Genomic DNA, 12,659 nt, shown 5'->3' with positions numbered 1-12,659 from the left:
TCTGCAATCGTCTTGGGTGTGTCGTCCACAAGGTATACAATGAAATCATCACCAAAGGATTTTGCAATCCTTTGTCTCTTGTTCCTTCTAGGAACTTCATTGTTATCCTTCTCAAGGACTTCCTCATGTGATTCTTCAAAATATTCATCAGTTGTACTAGATTCAGGAATTATCTCAGAAGAAAATCTAGCAATGCTATGCATATCTTTCATAGGAAATATGTTCTCAAAAAATGTTGCATCACGAGATTCCATTATAGTATCAACATGCATATCAGGTACTTCAGATTTTACCACTAAAAACCTATAAGCAATGCTCCGTTGAGCATACCCTAGAAAGACACAATCCACTGTCTTTGGTCCAAGTTTGCGTTTCTTAGGAATAGGAATATTGACCTTTGCCAAACATCCCCAAGTGCGCAAATAAGAAAGTGATGGTTTTCTCCCAACCCACTCCTCATAAGGGGTTTTCTCTTTATTATTGTTGGGAACTCTATTCAGGACATGACATGAAGTCAATAGAGCCTTCCCCCACCATGCCTTAGATAAACCAGCAGTGTCTAACATGGCATTCACCAAGTCAGTCAATGTGCGGTTTTTCCTCTCGGCCACTCCATTTGATTGAGGTGAATAGGGAGGCGTCCTCTCATGAATAATACCATGTTCCTCACAAAATTCATCAAAAACTTTTGGAAAATACTCTCCACCACGATCGGACCTAAGACGCTTGATCTTTCTCTCTAGTTGATTTTCAACTTCAGCTTTATAGATTTTAAAGTAGTCTAATGCTTCATCTTTAGTTTGCAACAAATAAACATAGCAAAATCTAGTCGCATCATCAATCAAAGTCATGAAATATCTCTTTCCACCTTTTGTCAACACACCATTCATCTCACAAAGATCAGAATGTATGAGTTCTAGAGGTGCCAAGTTTCTCTCCTCAGCAGCCTTATGAGGCTTTCGAGGTTGCTTAGATTGCACACAACTATGGCACTTAGAACCTTTGGCAACTGTGAAGTTCGGAATTAAACTCATGCTGGATAGCCGAGACATTAAACCAAAATTAATATGACATAAACGAGAGTGCCAAATACTTGCATCATCATTAACACTAGCACAAATTTGGTTTATTGACTTATTGCAAAAATCTGAAAGAGAAAAGCGGAACAAGCCTCCGCACTCATAGCCTTTTCCTATAAATTGTCCAAATCTTGACACGATTACTTTATTGGACTCTAAAACTACCTTAAATCCATCTCGACATAGAAGGGAGCCGCTAACTAGATTCTTGTTCATAGTAGGGACATGCTGCACGTTCCTTAGTTGCACGATCTTTCCCGAAGTAAACTTCAGATCCACCGTGCCAATGCCACGAACAAAAGCATGTGACCCATTCCCCATTAGGACGGAAGAATCCCTTGCGACCTGATAAGAAGTAAACAGGGAGATGTCAGCACACACATGAACGTTAGCACCCGAATCAATCCACCACGAAGATGATTGAAATACTGAAAGCACAATAGGTAAATTACCATACCCATCAGTATTGCTAGCGGTCACCATGTTGACAGTCTTGGAGCTTGTTTTCCCTCTGCGGTCTGCACGTTCAGGGCATTCCTTGGAAAAGTGTCCAGGCTTCCCACAGGCGTAGCACTCTAGCTCAGCCTTGTTGAACTTCTTCTTCTTGAAGGTAGTAGTCTTGGTAGGCTTGTTGAAAACAGGTTTGTTCTTCCCTTTGTTCTTGTTCTGTGGGTACCTCTGCACCATGTTAGCAGTAGGCTGAACCTCACCTCCTTTTTCAGTGGTATCTTTAGCCCGAGCTTTTTCTTCAACATCAAGAGATGCAATCAGATTTTCAACTGATATCTCCTGTCTCTTATGCTTCAGAGTTGTGGCGAAATTCCTCCATGAAGGAGGCAACTTCAATCATGCACCCAGCCACGAATTTGTCGGGTAGAACACATTTAAGGAGTTCAAGTTCCTTCACAATGCACTGTATCTCATGAGCTTGTTCAACCACAGAACGGTTATTCACCATCTTGTAGTCATGAAAACTCTCCATGATGTACAGTTCACTGCCTGCATCTGTTGCACCGAATTTTGCATTCAGTGCATCCCACAGAATTTTTCCGTCGTTTATGTGCATGTACACATCACACAGACGGTCAGTAAGAACACTCAGAATGCATCCCACAAACATAGTATTGGCTTCCTGGAATTTTCTCCGATCTTCGTCGGTCATTCCCTCTGGAGCACCAACACTAGCGTGGAAAACTTTCAGAGCAGTAAGCCAGAGCGTGGTCTTCACCTGCCACCTCTTAAAGTGCACACCGGTAAACTTATCCGGCCTCAGTGCATCAGCGAATCCAGCCATAGTTAACTCAGGAAATTGCCTATAATTAGGTTTTTGGATTGTTGGAATATTAGGCAAGTTCATGATTAATTCCAGTAAATAATTCATGACTAGAAGAGATACTAGCATGCAATAATCTAGCAAACTAGAAGAACAGCAAGACATGCATAACAGCAGCAAACACGTAACAATAGCTGTAGAAACAGACATGAACAGAGGATGTTGGACGTACTGATTGTTAGCTATTATGGGTGCGACAGTGTTGATGACGATGTTGGCGACGATCTGCTGCTGACGGCGATGAATACGACGATGAGTAGCACCGCCCGACTTGGACGGAAGACGACCCGTGATGACGAATTTGAGCAGTCGCGCACAGCGCTTCCCAAAAACCTAATTCGTCCTCTCCCGGTGCAGGATCGCAAAGACGAACGGTTCCGGAGACCTGCTCTCCCACGCGCCGATGCACGCCGGCGTTTGGGATGGAGTAGACTACGATGGCAGCGCAAGTTGTGAGATGAGGCAAAACCCTAGGTGTTTTTCGGTGTGTCTCTGGCCGCAGCCGGTAGCTGTATATACATTAGGACCAGAGGCGGTATTGTGTCGCGACCACAATCCCAAACCGACTCGGTTTCTAATTCGTATACTTACCGGACAAGAAATCAAAAACTTGTCTGCCAAGACATGAAAATAAAACGGCAAAAGGAAGCTGCGCTCCTGCAAGGAGACGGACCGGATTTTGGCGAACCATTACGGCCCCGGCCCCGGCCAGGCGAGCGAGCGCGCGCGTGTGGTTTTCCCTTTCTCTTCTCACACACCACTTAGAGTGATGGAGAGAACCCACTATATAAAGAGGTCCAACTCTTCTTCAACTTCTAAGGTGGGACTAAACTTAGCACCACCACTTGCCATTTTACACATGGGCTTTGAGATTTCAGAAATTACTATGGACCTAGCCCATTAATTCTAACACCGCGACCTCCCGCTGCTCGTCGCCGAGGGCGAGCTCCCCCACGCGCCGCCGTCCAAGAAGGCGCTGTTCCGGCGCCTCTCCGTCACCCCGGCCCTCCTGCCATGCAAGCTCGTGGTACGCATCGATGACAGACTCCCCGTGCCCTCTTGATTTCTCTGCTCGCTTCCGATTGATCGGAATCGGGTGGGCGATGAACTAATCCCCCGTACGGTTGGCTCGCTCGTTGCTTTGCGCAGAGCATGCGGCTGGACAGGGCCACGGGCGCCAAGTGCTTCCTGATTTCGGCGAGGGCGCTGCATATTTCGCGGGGCGAGACGCCCGCCTCCTGGCAATGGATCCACCTCCGCAGCGACGAGATGCAAGGAAACGAGAGGTTCGATCGAGCCTCCTTTTCAATTGTGTGGTGTTTTGGGGGCCAATTAGTTTTCCGTTGGATTTTTATTTTCACGATAAATTTGATATACTAGTATAGCATTGCTATGAGATGACATGAATATATTACTAATCATTACCACCGAATATCAGTTCCCGACCTCATCTACACCCTGTGAACAGATGTTCAAATGCGCTGAATTTTTGCACGTACATTACGAACTCAAGCATCTTTCACTACAAAAAATTTGAAGGTTTTTTAATTTATTTACTTTTTTTTGGTGAATTTACTGTTCATTCCCGGGCTCAACGCCTCGTCCTCATTACCACAAACTTCTTCGGCAGGTTCTCGGAAGCAGTCAGGCTCCGCAAGGTTTCGTGGTTGGAAATCTGTGCCAAGATGCAATGTAGGATGCTCTCGCAGAACTCGGCATACGCCACTTACATGGTGTTCAAGCTGGCAGATAGTGGGTTCAACAAGCTGGATTATCCGTTTCAGGTGGCGTCAGTCGGCATTGGATGGTATCGTTCAACACGGAAAGTTTGCCTGCAAGGCTACATGGAGGTTGGGGATGACGGGGTGACTCGCAAACATATTTGGAGGTCTAGCTGGGAGGAAAATTGGCGGCCTTGCAAGCGCAGTCGCGTTACTGGCGCAATTCATCTCAAGGACAAGATTGTGCTCCCTTGGAGAAGGGCTGACTGCTGGATGGAGGTCGAGCTGGGTGAGTTCTACAACGAGGAAGGCGGCGATGGCGAGGTGTCTGTCGGCCTAATGCAGACAACCGGAGGATACAAGAGTGGCCTTGTTGTGTTGGGTGTTGAGATTAGATCTAAACAATGATGTGGACGAGCTTGTAGGATCGAGAAAATGAGGGTCGTCGCACTTTTTCCTACATAAAAAACATTAGTTTACTATGCATCTACTCTTATTGAAAATAAGGTTATGAAAAGATACGCCAGTTTGAATTGTTTCAAGCAAAACATTCATTAACAACAACCTATGTTGTTGCAAAGTGCATGTCTGCAGGATAGTTATAGTTTTTGCTATTTATCAGGTACCTAAAAATTGTTTCAGCCGTCAATCACCTCTTCCTTCCATATGTCCTTCCTTCCAACCTCACCAAAGTAGAAATAACCTCGTCGGAGAAGCCATTGCCCCACCATCTATCTTAGGGTGGTGGAGATCGGTGGTTAGAGCGGGGCAGGTCGGGGGCGTCGCGAGGAGGAAGAAGATAAATAGTGTCTTGATTCGTTTACAATCGTCGGGTGGGAAAAGGATGGTGCATAAAGAAAGTGACTGGCACTAGATCTTATTTCAGGCGCCTGACCTATAGTCGGTCCTGGATAGTTGCTATCTATAACCTTGTTCCTTTACTAGCAAATATGCCCGTGCGTTGCAACGGGAGAAAAGCTATTAGATTATGCACGTGCGATAGATATAAAAAAAATTCTGAACCAAATGCCAGGATGAGATAAGGACTTTTAGAATGTAATTTCATAAAGTATGTCTGAGTGATGTCATGATGAGATAAGGGACTTTTAAAAAGTCATTTAAAAATAAAAAATGTGATGGTCTCATCACGACTTGATTTTCTAACGCGTCATAACGAAAAAATGTCGGTGAGCAAACTGCATTGATGGACACTGCCTGAGCTAGACTGATGGGTGAGTGCCTCGCCTTGACCTAGCGTAGTGGTGTTTATAATAATCAGTAATGTGGTACCAAAAAAATATAGCTGTGTATGAAGGAAAAATAGAAATTTAGTCATTTTTATATAGCTTATAAAAATTAACTCATAGAAAGTCGTGTCAACTTTTGAGGGCTCAGCGTTGTACAAGACATGGAAAACTTTTTTTATCCAAATCGAGGGACTGAATACAATCATGAAGCGACCCCTACAGATCTCCTACGACGGTTCGTTATGTTCATTATTTATGGATCTGTTTTAATTTTTTTGAACATATTCCAAACTTTAATGGACATTTTTTAAATTCCCTAATATGTTCTGAATAATGGATATTTTAAAAAAATCATGAACATTTTTATTTCCTGAAAATTTATTTGAAATCGTGATAGTTTTTTATGATACGTGAACAATTTTTTTAAATCATGATCATTTTATGATTTTCCGAAACAGTTTATATTTTTCAAGACTTTTTTTGAAATATTGTTCTTCTGGAAATCACGAATAAATTTAAAGAAGAAAAAACTAAAACAGAAATGAGAACGTGAAAGGCAAAAAATGAAATAGAAAACAGGGGCGTTGCAACCGTGTGCGGGAGGAGTAGGCGCGCTTGCGAGAGGAAAAAGGAGAGATAAAAAGTGGGGCAAGCTGGGGATTGAACCCTGATCTCTGTAGTGGAGACGTGCGGCGCTAGCCACTGCGCTCGGCATATCTTTGTGTTAAGTTAGGGGATCTCGGCATATATAAACCAGAATCAACAGTGCGATGTGTCAACCGTTTTTTGCCACTTACGGGTGGCATTGGTGGGTAATATTTGCCAACTTTGAGGGTATTTTTATGACGTACGGACAGAAACCCAATTCTTTTTATTATTAGGTAAAGATATATTTTCCTCTTGACCTCTGCATTGACTCATGCATGAAAAAAAATTACTATGTGTTCTTTAGATGATTCTTATTCATGATGGTGGGTTTTATTTTGTTGGATTAAGATGGTACCAACAGTTTTCTCCCAACATCTGCTGGATACAACCCAAAAAAGCAAAGTAAAAACTAAAGTCCACCACGTATCAAGACATCATGCATCGATCCGAATATATTCGAGAACATTCATTTATTTGGACAAGCCTGAGGAAAAACTGATGTCGAATCTTCAACAAGACATCATTATCATGGAAAGTCAAGGATTCTCCATGAGAAGCAGGAAAAATATCTATAATATAAGTATGAAGAGCACGCAGGTGAAGATCATCAAGACTCAAAAAATTTGACCGGCGACCACAATGATGACTTCTGTGACTACAACTCAAGGGGTTTCCTGTTTTAAGATCAACTAGTCCTACCTAGTAAGTCCCACCTAGTTCTACATGGCAAATTTTCAAAGTCAGTTAACAAAATTCAAAGAAACAAGTCATGGTCAAAAAGTCAAAAAAAGAGGAAACTAAAAGGAGAAGGAAAATTATAAAGGTCCGAGACAAAGAAGCTCATTAGGAGGGATATATGGCCTAGTCCACCATGGACCATGCACCACCCTCTTCTTCCCTAGTCCATCATGGACTATTGGATCAAGATAACCTCACCCTTTCCACCTACCACCTCGAGGGTGCCCTTAAGAATTACTCTCATTCAGCCTCACTGAAATCAAAGCAAGGAGGCGACACTAGAACTTCAAGACGCGTTCAAGAAGTCTAGGGTCATGTGATTGAAATCAGCATCGCGGAAGAAAAGTTTGGAGCTGGCCTCGAGGAGTCATGTACGACTTGAGTCATCCATCGAGCCACCCTCAAAAACCTCTTAACATAGGATTAAGGCAAGATCCAACGAGGCAGCCAAACCTATTAGAAATACATCGGAGTGTAATTTTGCCAATCACACGATGACCTTATCAATAAGACCGTCATTCACCCAAAAGTCTGAAATTGGTAGCTAAGGGCGGACAATATATTTCAACAGCCAAATGAACCACCACCAAGCCAAAGGTAATAGCACTTATTGGTTATCAAATAACAAACATGACATAAAAGGTTATTAGAAACCACATAAGTAGAGTACAGGATTTTATCAATGTAAATGGACATCTCAAATAGCAACATGACATAAAAGTTTACTAGAAACTTCACAAGCCACTTGGTATTCGTTTCATGGAGCATTTGTACCAAAAGCTTGTTATCATTGGAATTCCTCTCTCTCATGAGTGTGGTATGGACGCTATAAACACTCCCCATAAGTCATTGTCTTTTGACAGTTACAATTGATGGGTCTAGAAAATACCTTCGTCTTCACCTGATGGTCCATCACTAATGTTCCTGCGTTGAAGAAGTCAAACAATGTTGGAAATATGCCCTAGAGGCAATAATAAATGGTTATTATTATATTTCTTTGTTCATGGTAATTGTCTATTATTCATGCTATAATTGTATTGTCCGGAAATCGTAATACATGTGTGAATACATAGACCACAACCTGTCCCTAGTAAGCCTCTAGTTGACTTGCTCGTTGATCAACAGATAGTCATGGTTTCCTGACTATGGACATTGGATGTCATTGATAACGGGATCACATCATTAGGAGAATGATGTGATGGACAAGACCCAATCCTAAGCATAGCATAAAAGATCGTGTAGTTTCGTTTGCTAGAGCTTTTCCAATGTCAAGTATCTTTTCCTTAGACCATGAGATCGTGCAACTCCCGGATACCGTAGGAGTGCTTTGGGTGTGCCAAACGTCACAACGTAACTGTGTGACTATAAAGGTGCATTACGGGTATCTCCGAAAGTGTCTGTTGGGTTGGCACGGATCGAGACTGGGATTTGTCACTCCGTGTGACGGAGAGGTATCTCTGGGCCCACTCGGTAATGCATCATCATAATGAGCTCAATGTGACTAAGGCGTTAGTCACGGGATCATGCATTGCGGTACGAGTAAAGAGACTTGCCGGTAACGAGATTGAACAAGGTATTGGGATACCGACGATCGAATCTCGGGCAAGTAACATACCGATTGACAAAGGGAATTGCATACGGATTGACTGAATCCTCGACACCGTGGTTCATCCGATGAGATCATCGTGGAACATGTGGGAGCCAACATGGGTATCCAGATCCCGCTGTTGGTTATTGACCGGAGAGGCGTCTCGGTCATGTCTGCATGTCTCCCGAACCCGTAGGGTCTACACACTTAAGGTCCGGTGACGCTAGGGTTGTAGAGATATATGTATGCGGAAACCCGAAAGTTGTTCGGAGTCCCGGATGAGATCCCGGACGTCACGAGGAGTTCCGGAATGGTCCGGAGGTAAAGATTTATATATGGGAAGTCTTATTTTGGTCGCCGGAAAAGTTTCGCACTTTATCGGTATTGTACCGGGAGTGCCGAAAGGGGTCCGGGGGTCCACCAAGGGGGTCCACCAGCCCCGGGGGGCCACATGGGCTGTAAGGGGTGCGCCTTGGCCTATATGGGCCAAGGGCACCAGCCCCAAGAGGCCCATGCGCAAGAGATAAGAAAAAAAAAGGAAGAGTCCTAAAGGGGGAAGGCACCTCCGAGGTGCCTTGGGGGGGAAGGACTCCCCCCTGGCCGCACCCTTCCTTGGAGGAAGGGGCAAGGCTGCGCCCCCCCCCCCTCTCCCTTGGCCCTATATATAGTGGGGGGGAAGGGAGGGCAGCAAGATCTAAGCCTTGGGCGCCTCCCTCCTCCCCTGCAACACCTCTCTCTCTCTCGCAGAAGCTCGGCGAAGCCCTGCCGGAGACCCGCTACATCCATCACCACGCCGTCGTGCTGTTGGATCTCCATCAACCTCTCCTTCCCCCTTGCTGGATCAAGAAGGAGGAGACGTCGCTGCACCGTACGTGTGTTGAACGCGGAGGTGCCGTACGTTCGGCACTCGATCATCGGTGATTTGGATCACGGCGAGTACGACTCCGTCATCCACGTTCATTGAAACGCTTCCGCTCGCGATCTACAAGGGTATGTAGATGCACTCCCTTCCCCTCGTTGCTAGTAGACTCCATAGATGCATCTTGGTGAGCGTAGGAAAATTTTAAATTATGCTACGATTCCCAACAAACAACTGCCCACAAAGAAAAATGGTTTAATTTTGATGTGTCACTGTCAACTTCGTGTATTCGGAACATTATACTGTAAAAACTACTGAAATGATATATGCCACCACCATACTGGGATTAATCAAAGTATCAAGTGTTTGTAGTGGCATTTTCCGTAAGCTTTTTTGCAGTGACCTCCTTTTAGAGGGACCGTCTATTTATTAGGTAACTGAAAAATTGATTCATCGGCCACTTCTTATGTGAGCCGTCCGATCTTCATCCAACCGTTTAAAATAGATCTGGAACTGCTCATCTTCAACCTTCCTTCCTTCTTCCTCCTCCAGATCCCCCAGAATACCCCGCCCCACCCCCCACCCCCGGGCCGGCTGGCGCTACCGCGCGCCGCCCCGCCCTCCCCTCGACCTTCCCTCACCGTCATTGATTGCCGCCGCCCGGCCATCCCTCTAAACCCCGCCGCACCAATGGACAACTCTGGCGATCCGCTGCACCCCCACCCCTAAGACAGATAATGGTGCTATTACTTCACCCTAAGATAGATGGTGGGGGTGGGGCTGTCTCTTCTCCGGCGAGCTTGTTCCTTCTCCGGCAAGGTCCGGCCAGCAGGAAGGAAGAAGGAGAAAAATGACTGACGCGAAAAAGAATTTCAGGCACCTGAGAAATAGCAAATCCGCTTTTTACATACACAAAACTAGTAGTGGCATATATCATCAAATTGACAAAAAAACACTTAATATCCCAATTAGTAAACACCAGAAACTTCACAAGTAGAGTATGGCATCAGTGTGAATGGGCACTTCAAAGCATTTTTCTTGGTGTGTGTGGGCACCACCGCTTGCAGCCAGATTCAGCCGATCCGTCTCAACGGCTAGTTCCTCCGTGCCCCCAACCGTTGGGGGGAACATGCGGCCAACGCCCAAACAAAATCCCCCGTCCCCCCTCCCTCCCTGCTAATTCTCACCACATCCTCCGCCTCCCTTCACCTCCGATCTCTCTCTCGCGCACGCTCACGCTCACGCCTCCGACGCCACAGCTCGCCGGCGCGGCAAGCAAGCAAGCTCTGCGGCGATGGGGTACACGTACACGCCGACGTACTACTCGGGCCTGCAGGAGACCATCGCGTCCGTCTGCAAGTCCATCTTCAGCCGCCCCGGCAAGCGCCTCACCGCCGACCAGGCCACCGCGCGCCGCCACGCCGACGCGCTCAAGTGGCAGCAGGACTCCTTCCACCGCATCCTCCACCTCTCCGCGCTCCACCGCGAGGGCATCGTCCCGGCCGCCGACGTCCACGCCTTCCGCGCCTCCCTCCTCGCCGCCCTCTCCGCGCCGCCGCAGGGCCCCGCCGACCACCCGCCCATCCTCCGCGACAAGCTCCTCTTCCTCCAGGTGCCCATCGTCATCTTTCCCCTCCTCCGCTCCACGACGGAGCCACGATTCTTGGCTAAGAAATTTGTACTGATCTTTGCTCCGTTCGTTCTTGGGAGCGCAGGAGCTGCTCCGCGCCAAGTGCGTCTCGCCGGCCGAGTACAACGCCGCCAAGCGGCCCCTCGTGCAGCGCCTCGCCGCGCTCGGCGTCGTCGTCGACTGCCCCGACGCGGACGATGCCGGCGGCGTGCCGGCGACCAGGTCGTCCGCGGAAGAGTGGTCGGAGATCGACCTCCAGGACCCGCCGCCGCCTCCCTCCACCGGCGACAAGCCCAAGCACAAGGCGTTCATCTCGCCGTGGAAGAGCCGAGGCAAGAAGGAGCAGGACGTCCCGCCGCGGCCGCCGCTGGCCCAGGTGGACCAGAACAACCACGCTTCAGTCCTCATGGCCGAGATCTCGCCGTCGGAGGCGACGCCCGCCGGGAAGGCCGACAAGGGGAAGAGGAGGCACCTGACGGCGATGTTCCACGGCAGTGGCGGCGGCGAGAACAAGGAGCCTGCGGCGGCGGTGGAGGAATCCGCCGATGAGAAAGGCAGGAAGAAGAGTTCTTGGGGGTTCAATGGGCTCAAGAAGTGGAAGAAGTCAGGCGCCGGTGGCAATGAGGATGCCCCTGCGGGCGGCGACTCCGCCCCGCCGCGATCTTCATACAGTGAGTGCCGGCTTGAGGCGAGCCCCGCCCCGGATGCCAAGAGGGCCAAGAAGAAGCTTCATGCTGCTGCAGCTGCTGCCGCCGGCGATGTCTCTGCTTCTGATTTGGCGAATGATAAGGTACTGAAAATCATTGGCTATTCTGAATTAATGTCTAGCAATATGCAGAGAACAGCATTGCCATTGAGCAAATCAGCAGCAGTGGATTAGAACTCAAGACATTTGAATTGAAGTTTGAACCTCTGTATTTGAACTTTCTACTGAAGGTTTTGGTGGAGGAGACAAAGAAGGAGCTCTCGAGGATTCAGGCCGAGCTATTGTCGACGAATCGGAACCTCAACTTCTCGTAAATCTCAAAATCTCTTCATGTTCTTGGTAGGGAACTGTCGCTCTTGTTTCAAGTGCTAAGAATAGTGTTCTTGGCTTTGCAGTGATCAGCAGATCGAGGCTATCTCAACAAAGCTCCCACTGGACAAGTCTGACCTCAACACATTCTTCCCAAAGTACATAAAAACACTCAGACAAGCATTCCTCATTCCTCAGCAACCAAGCAACCATTCCCCCTTCCAGATCAAACATTTTTTTGCGGTTCTTATCCGCGGTACTGGTTTTTGCAGGGCATGGTGTGAGCAGAACGGGGACGGGGTGATCGACGCCGCGCAGAAGGAGTTCAAGGGGCACGTCGAGGAGATGGAGAAGCAGAGGGGGGAGGAGGACATCGCCGGCAGCGGCGAGGGCTGGGCGGCTGCTTTCGATGAGGACAACTTCAACCCCAGGGCCTTCTCAGATGCTAAGGGGAAGAAAGTCCAGGAGAGCCTTGACAGTGAGCATTTCACCAACCCTTTCTATGATGACAAGAAGAACAGCAACCCATTCTGGAGCCAGAGCTACAACTGATGCAGAGTGCATGTAGCTGGGGCCTCTATTTTGTGTGAGAAAGCACTGTCTTGTATCTTCTTGCTAATATGCGCTGTACTTATGATGGTTCAATTGTTATATTGGACCTGGGCTGTTCTGTGTTGTGTTTTAAGATGATGTATTTGGTTAAAGATTGTATTGATGAGCACCTTGGATCATTAGAATGCACTTGTCAGTGTTGAGCACGAACTACTCCCTCCAACCCATATTAATTGACGCACACTTTTA

The 12,659-nt window shown here is 47.3% G+C and overlaps 2 protein-coding genes across 2 annotated transcripts; both read left to right on the top strand.

Moving 5' to 3' along the window:
* The first annotated feature begins 3,311 nt into the window (after nt 1-3,311).
* LOC123125422 (F-box protein PP2-B1-like) lies at nt 3,312-4,567 on the top strand. Its single transcript, XM_044545917.1, has 3 exons — nt 3,312-3,439; nt 3,562-3,698; nt 4,043-4,567. Exons 2-3 carry the CDS (start codon nt 3,565-3,567, stop codon nt 4,539-4,541), a joined length of 633 nt encoding a protein of 210 aa, XP_044401852.1. The 5' UTR covers nt 3,312-3,439; nt 3,562-3,564; the 3' UTR covers nt 4,542-4,567.
* Nucleotides 4,568-10,372: 5,805 nt separating this feature from the next.
* LOC123122586 (uncharacterized) lies at nt 10,373-12,616 on the top strand. Its single transcript, XM_044542806.1, has 5 exons — nt 10,373-10,825; nt 10,929-11,633; nt 11,780-11,859; nt 11,945-12,016; nt 12,131-12,616. The coding sequence occupies exons 1-5, from the start codon at nt 10,508-10,510 to the stop codon at nt 12,408-12,410; spliced, it is 1,455 nt and encodes a 484-aa protein (XP_044398741.1). The 5' UTR covers nt 10,373-10,507; the 3' UTR covers nt 12,411-12,616.
* Nucleotides 12,617-12,659: the final 43 nt, after the last annotated feature.

The sequence above is a fragment of the Triticum aestivum genome, chromosome 5D, assembly GCF_018294505.1.
Source record: "Triticum aestivum cultivar Chinese Spring chromosome 5D, IWGSC CS RefSeq v2.1, whole genome shotgun sequence".
NCBI classification, from domain to species: Eukaryota; Viridiplantae; Streptophyta; class Magnoliopsida; order Poales; family Poaceae; genus Triticum; species Triticum aestivum.
Note: the sequence above shows the minus strand (reverse complement) of the source record. Positions and strands in the feature narration are given on the sequence as shown.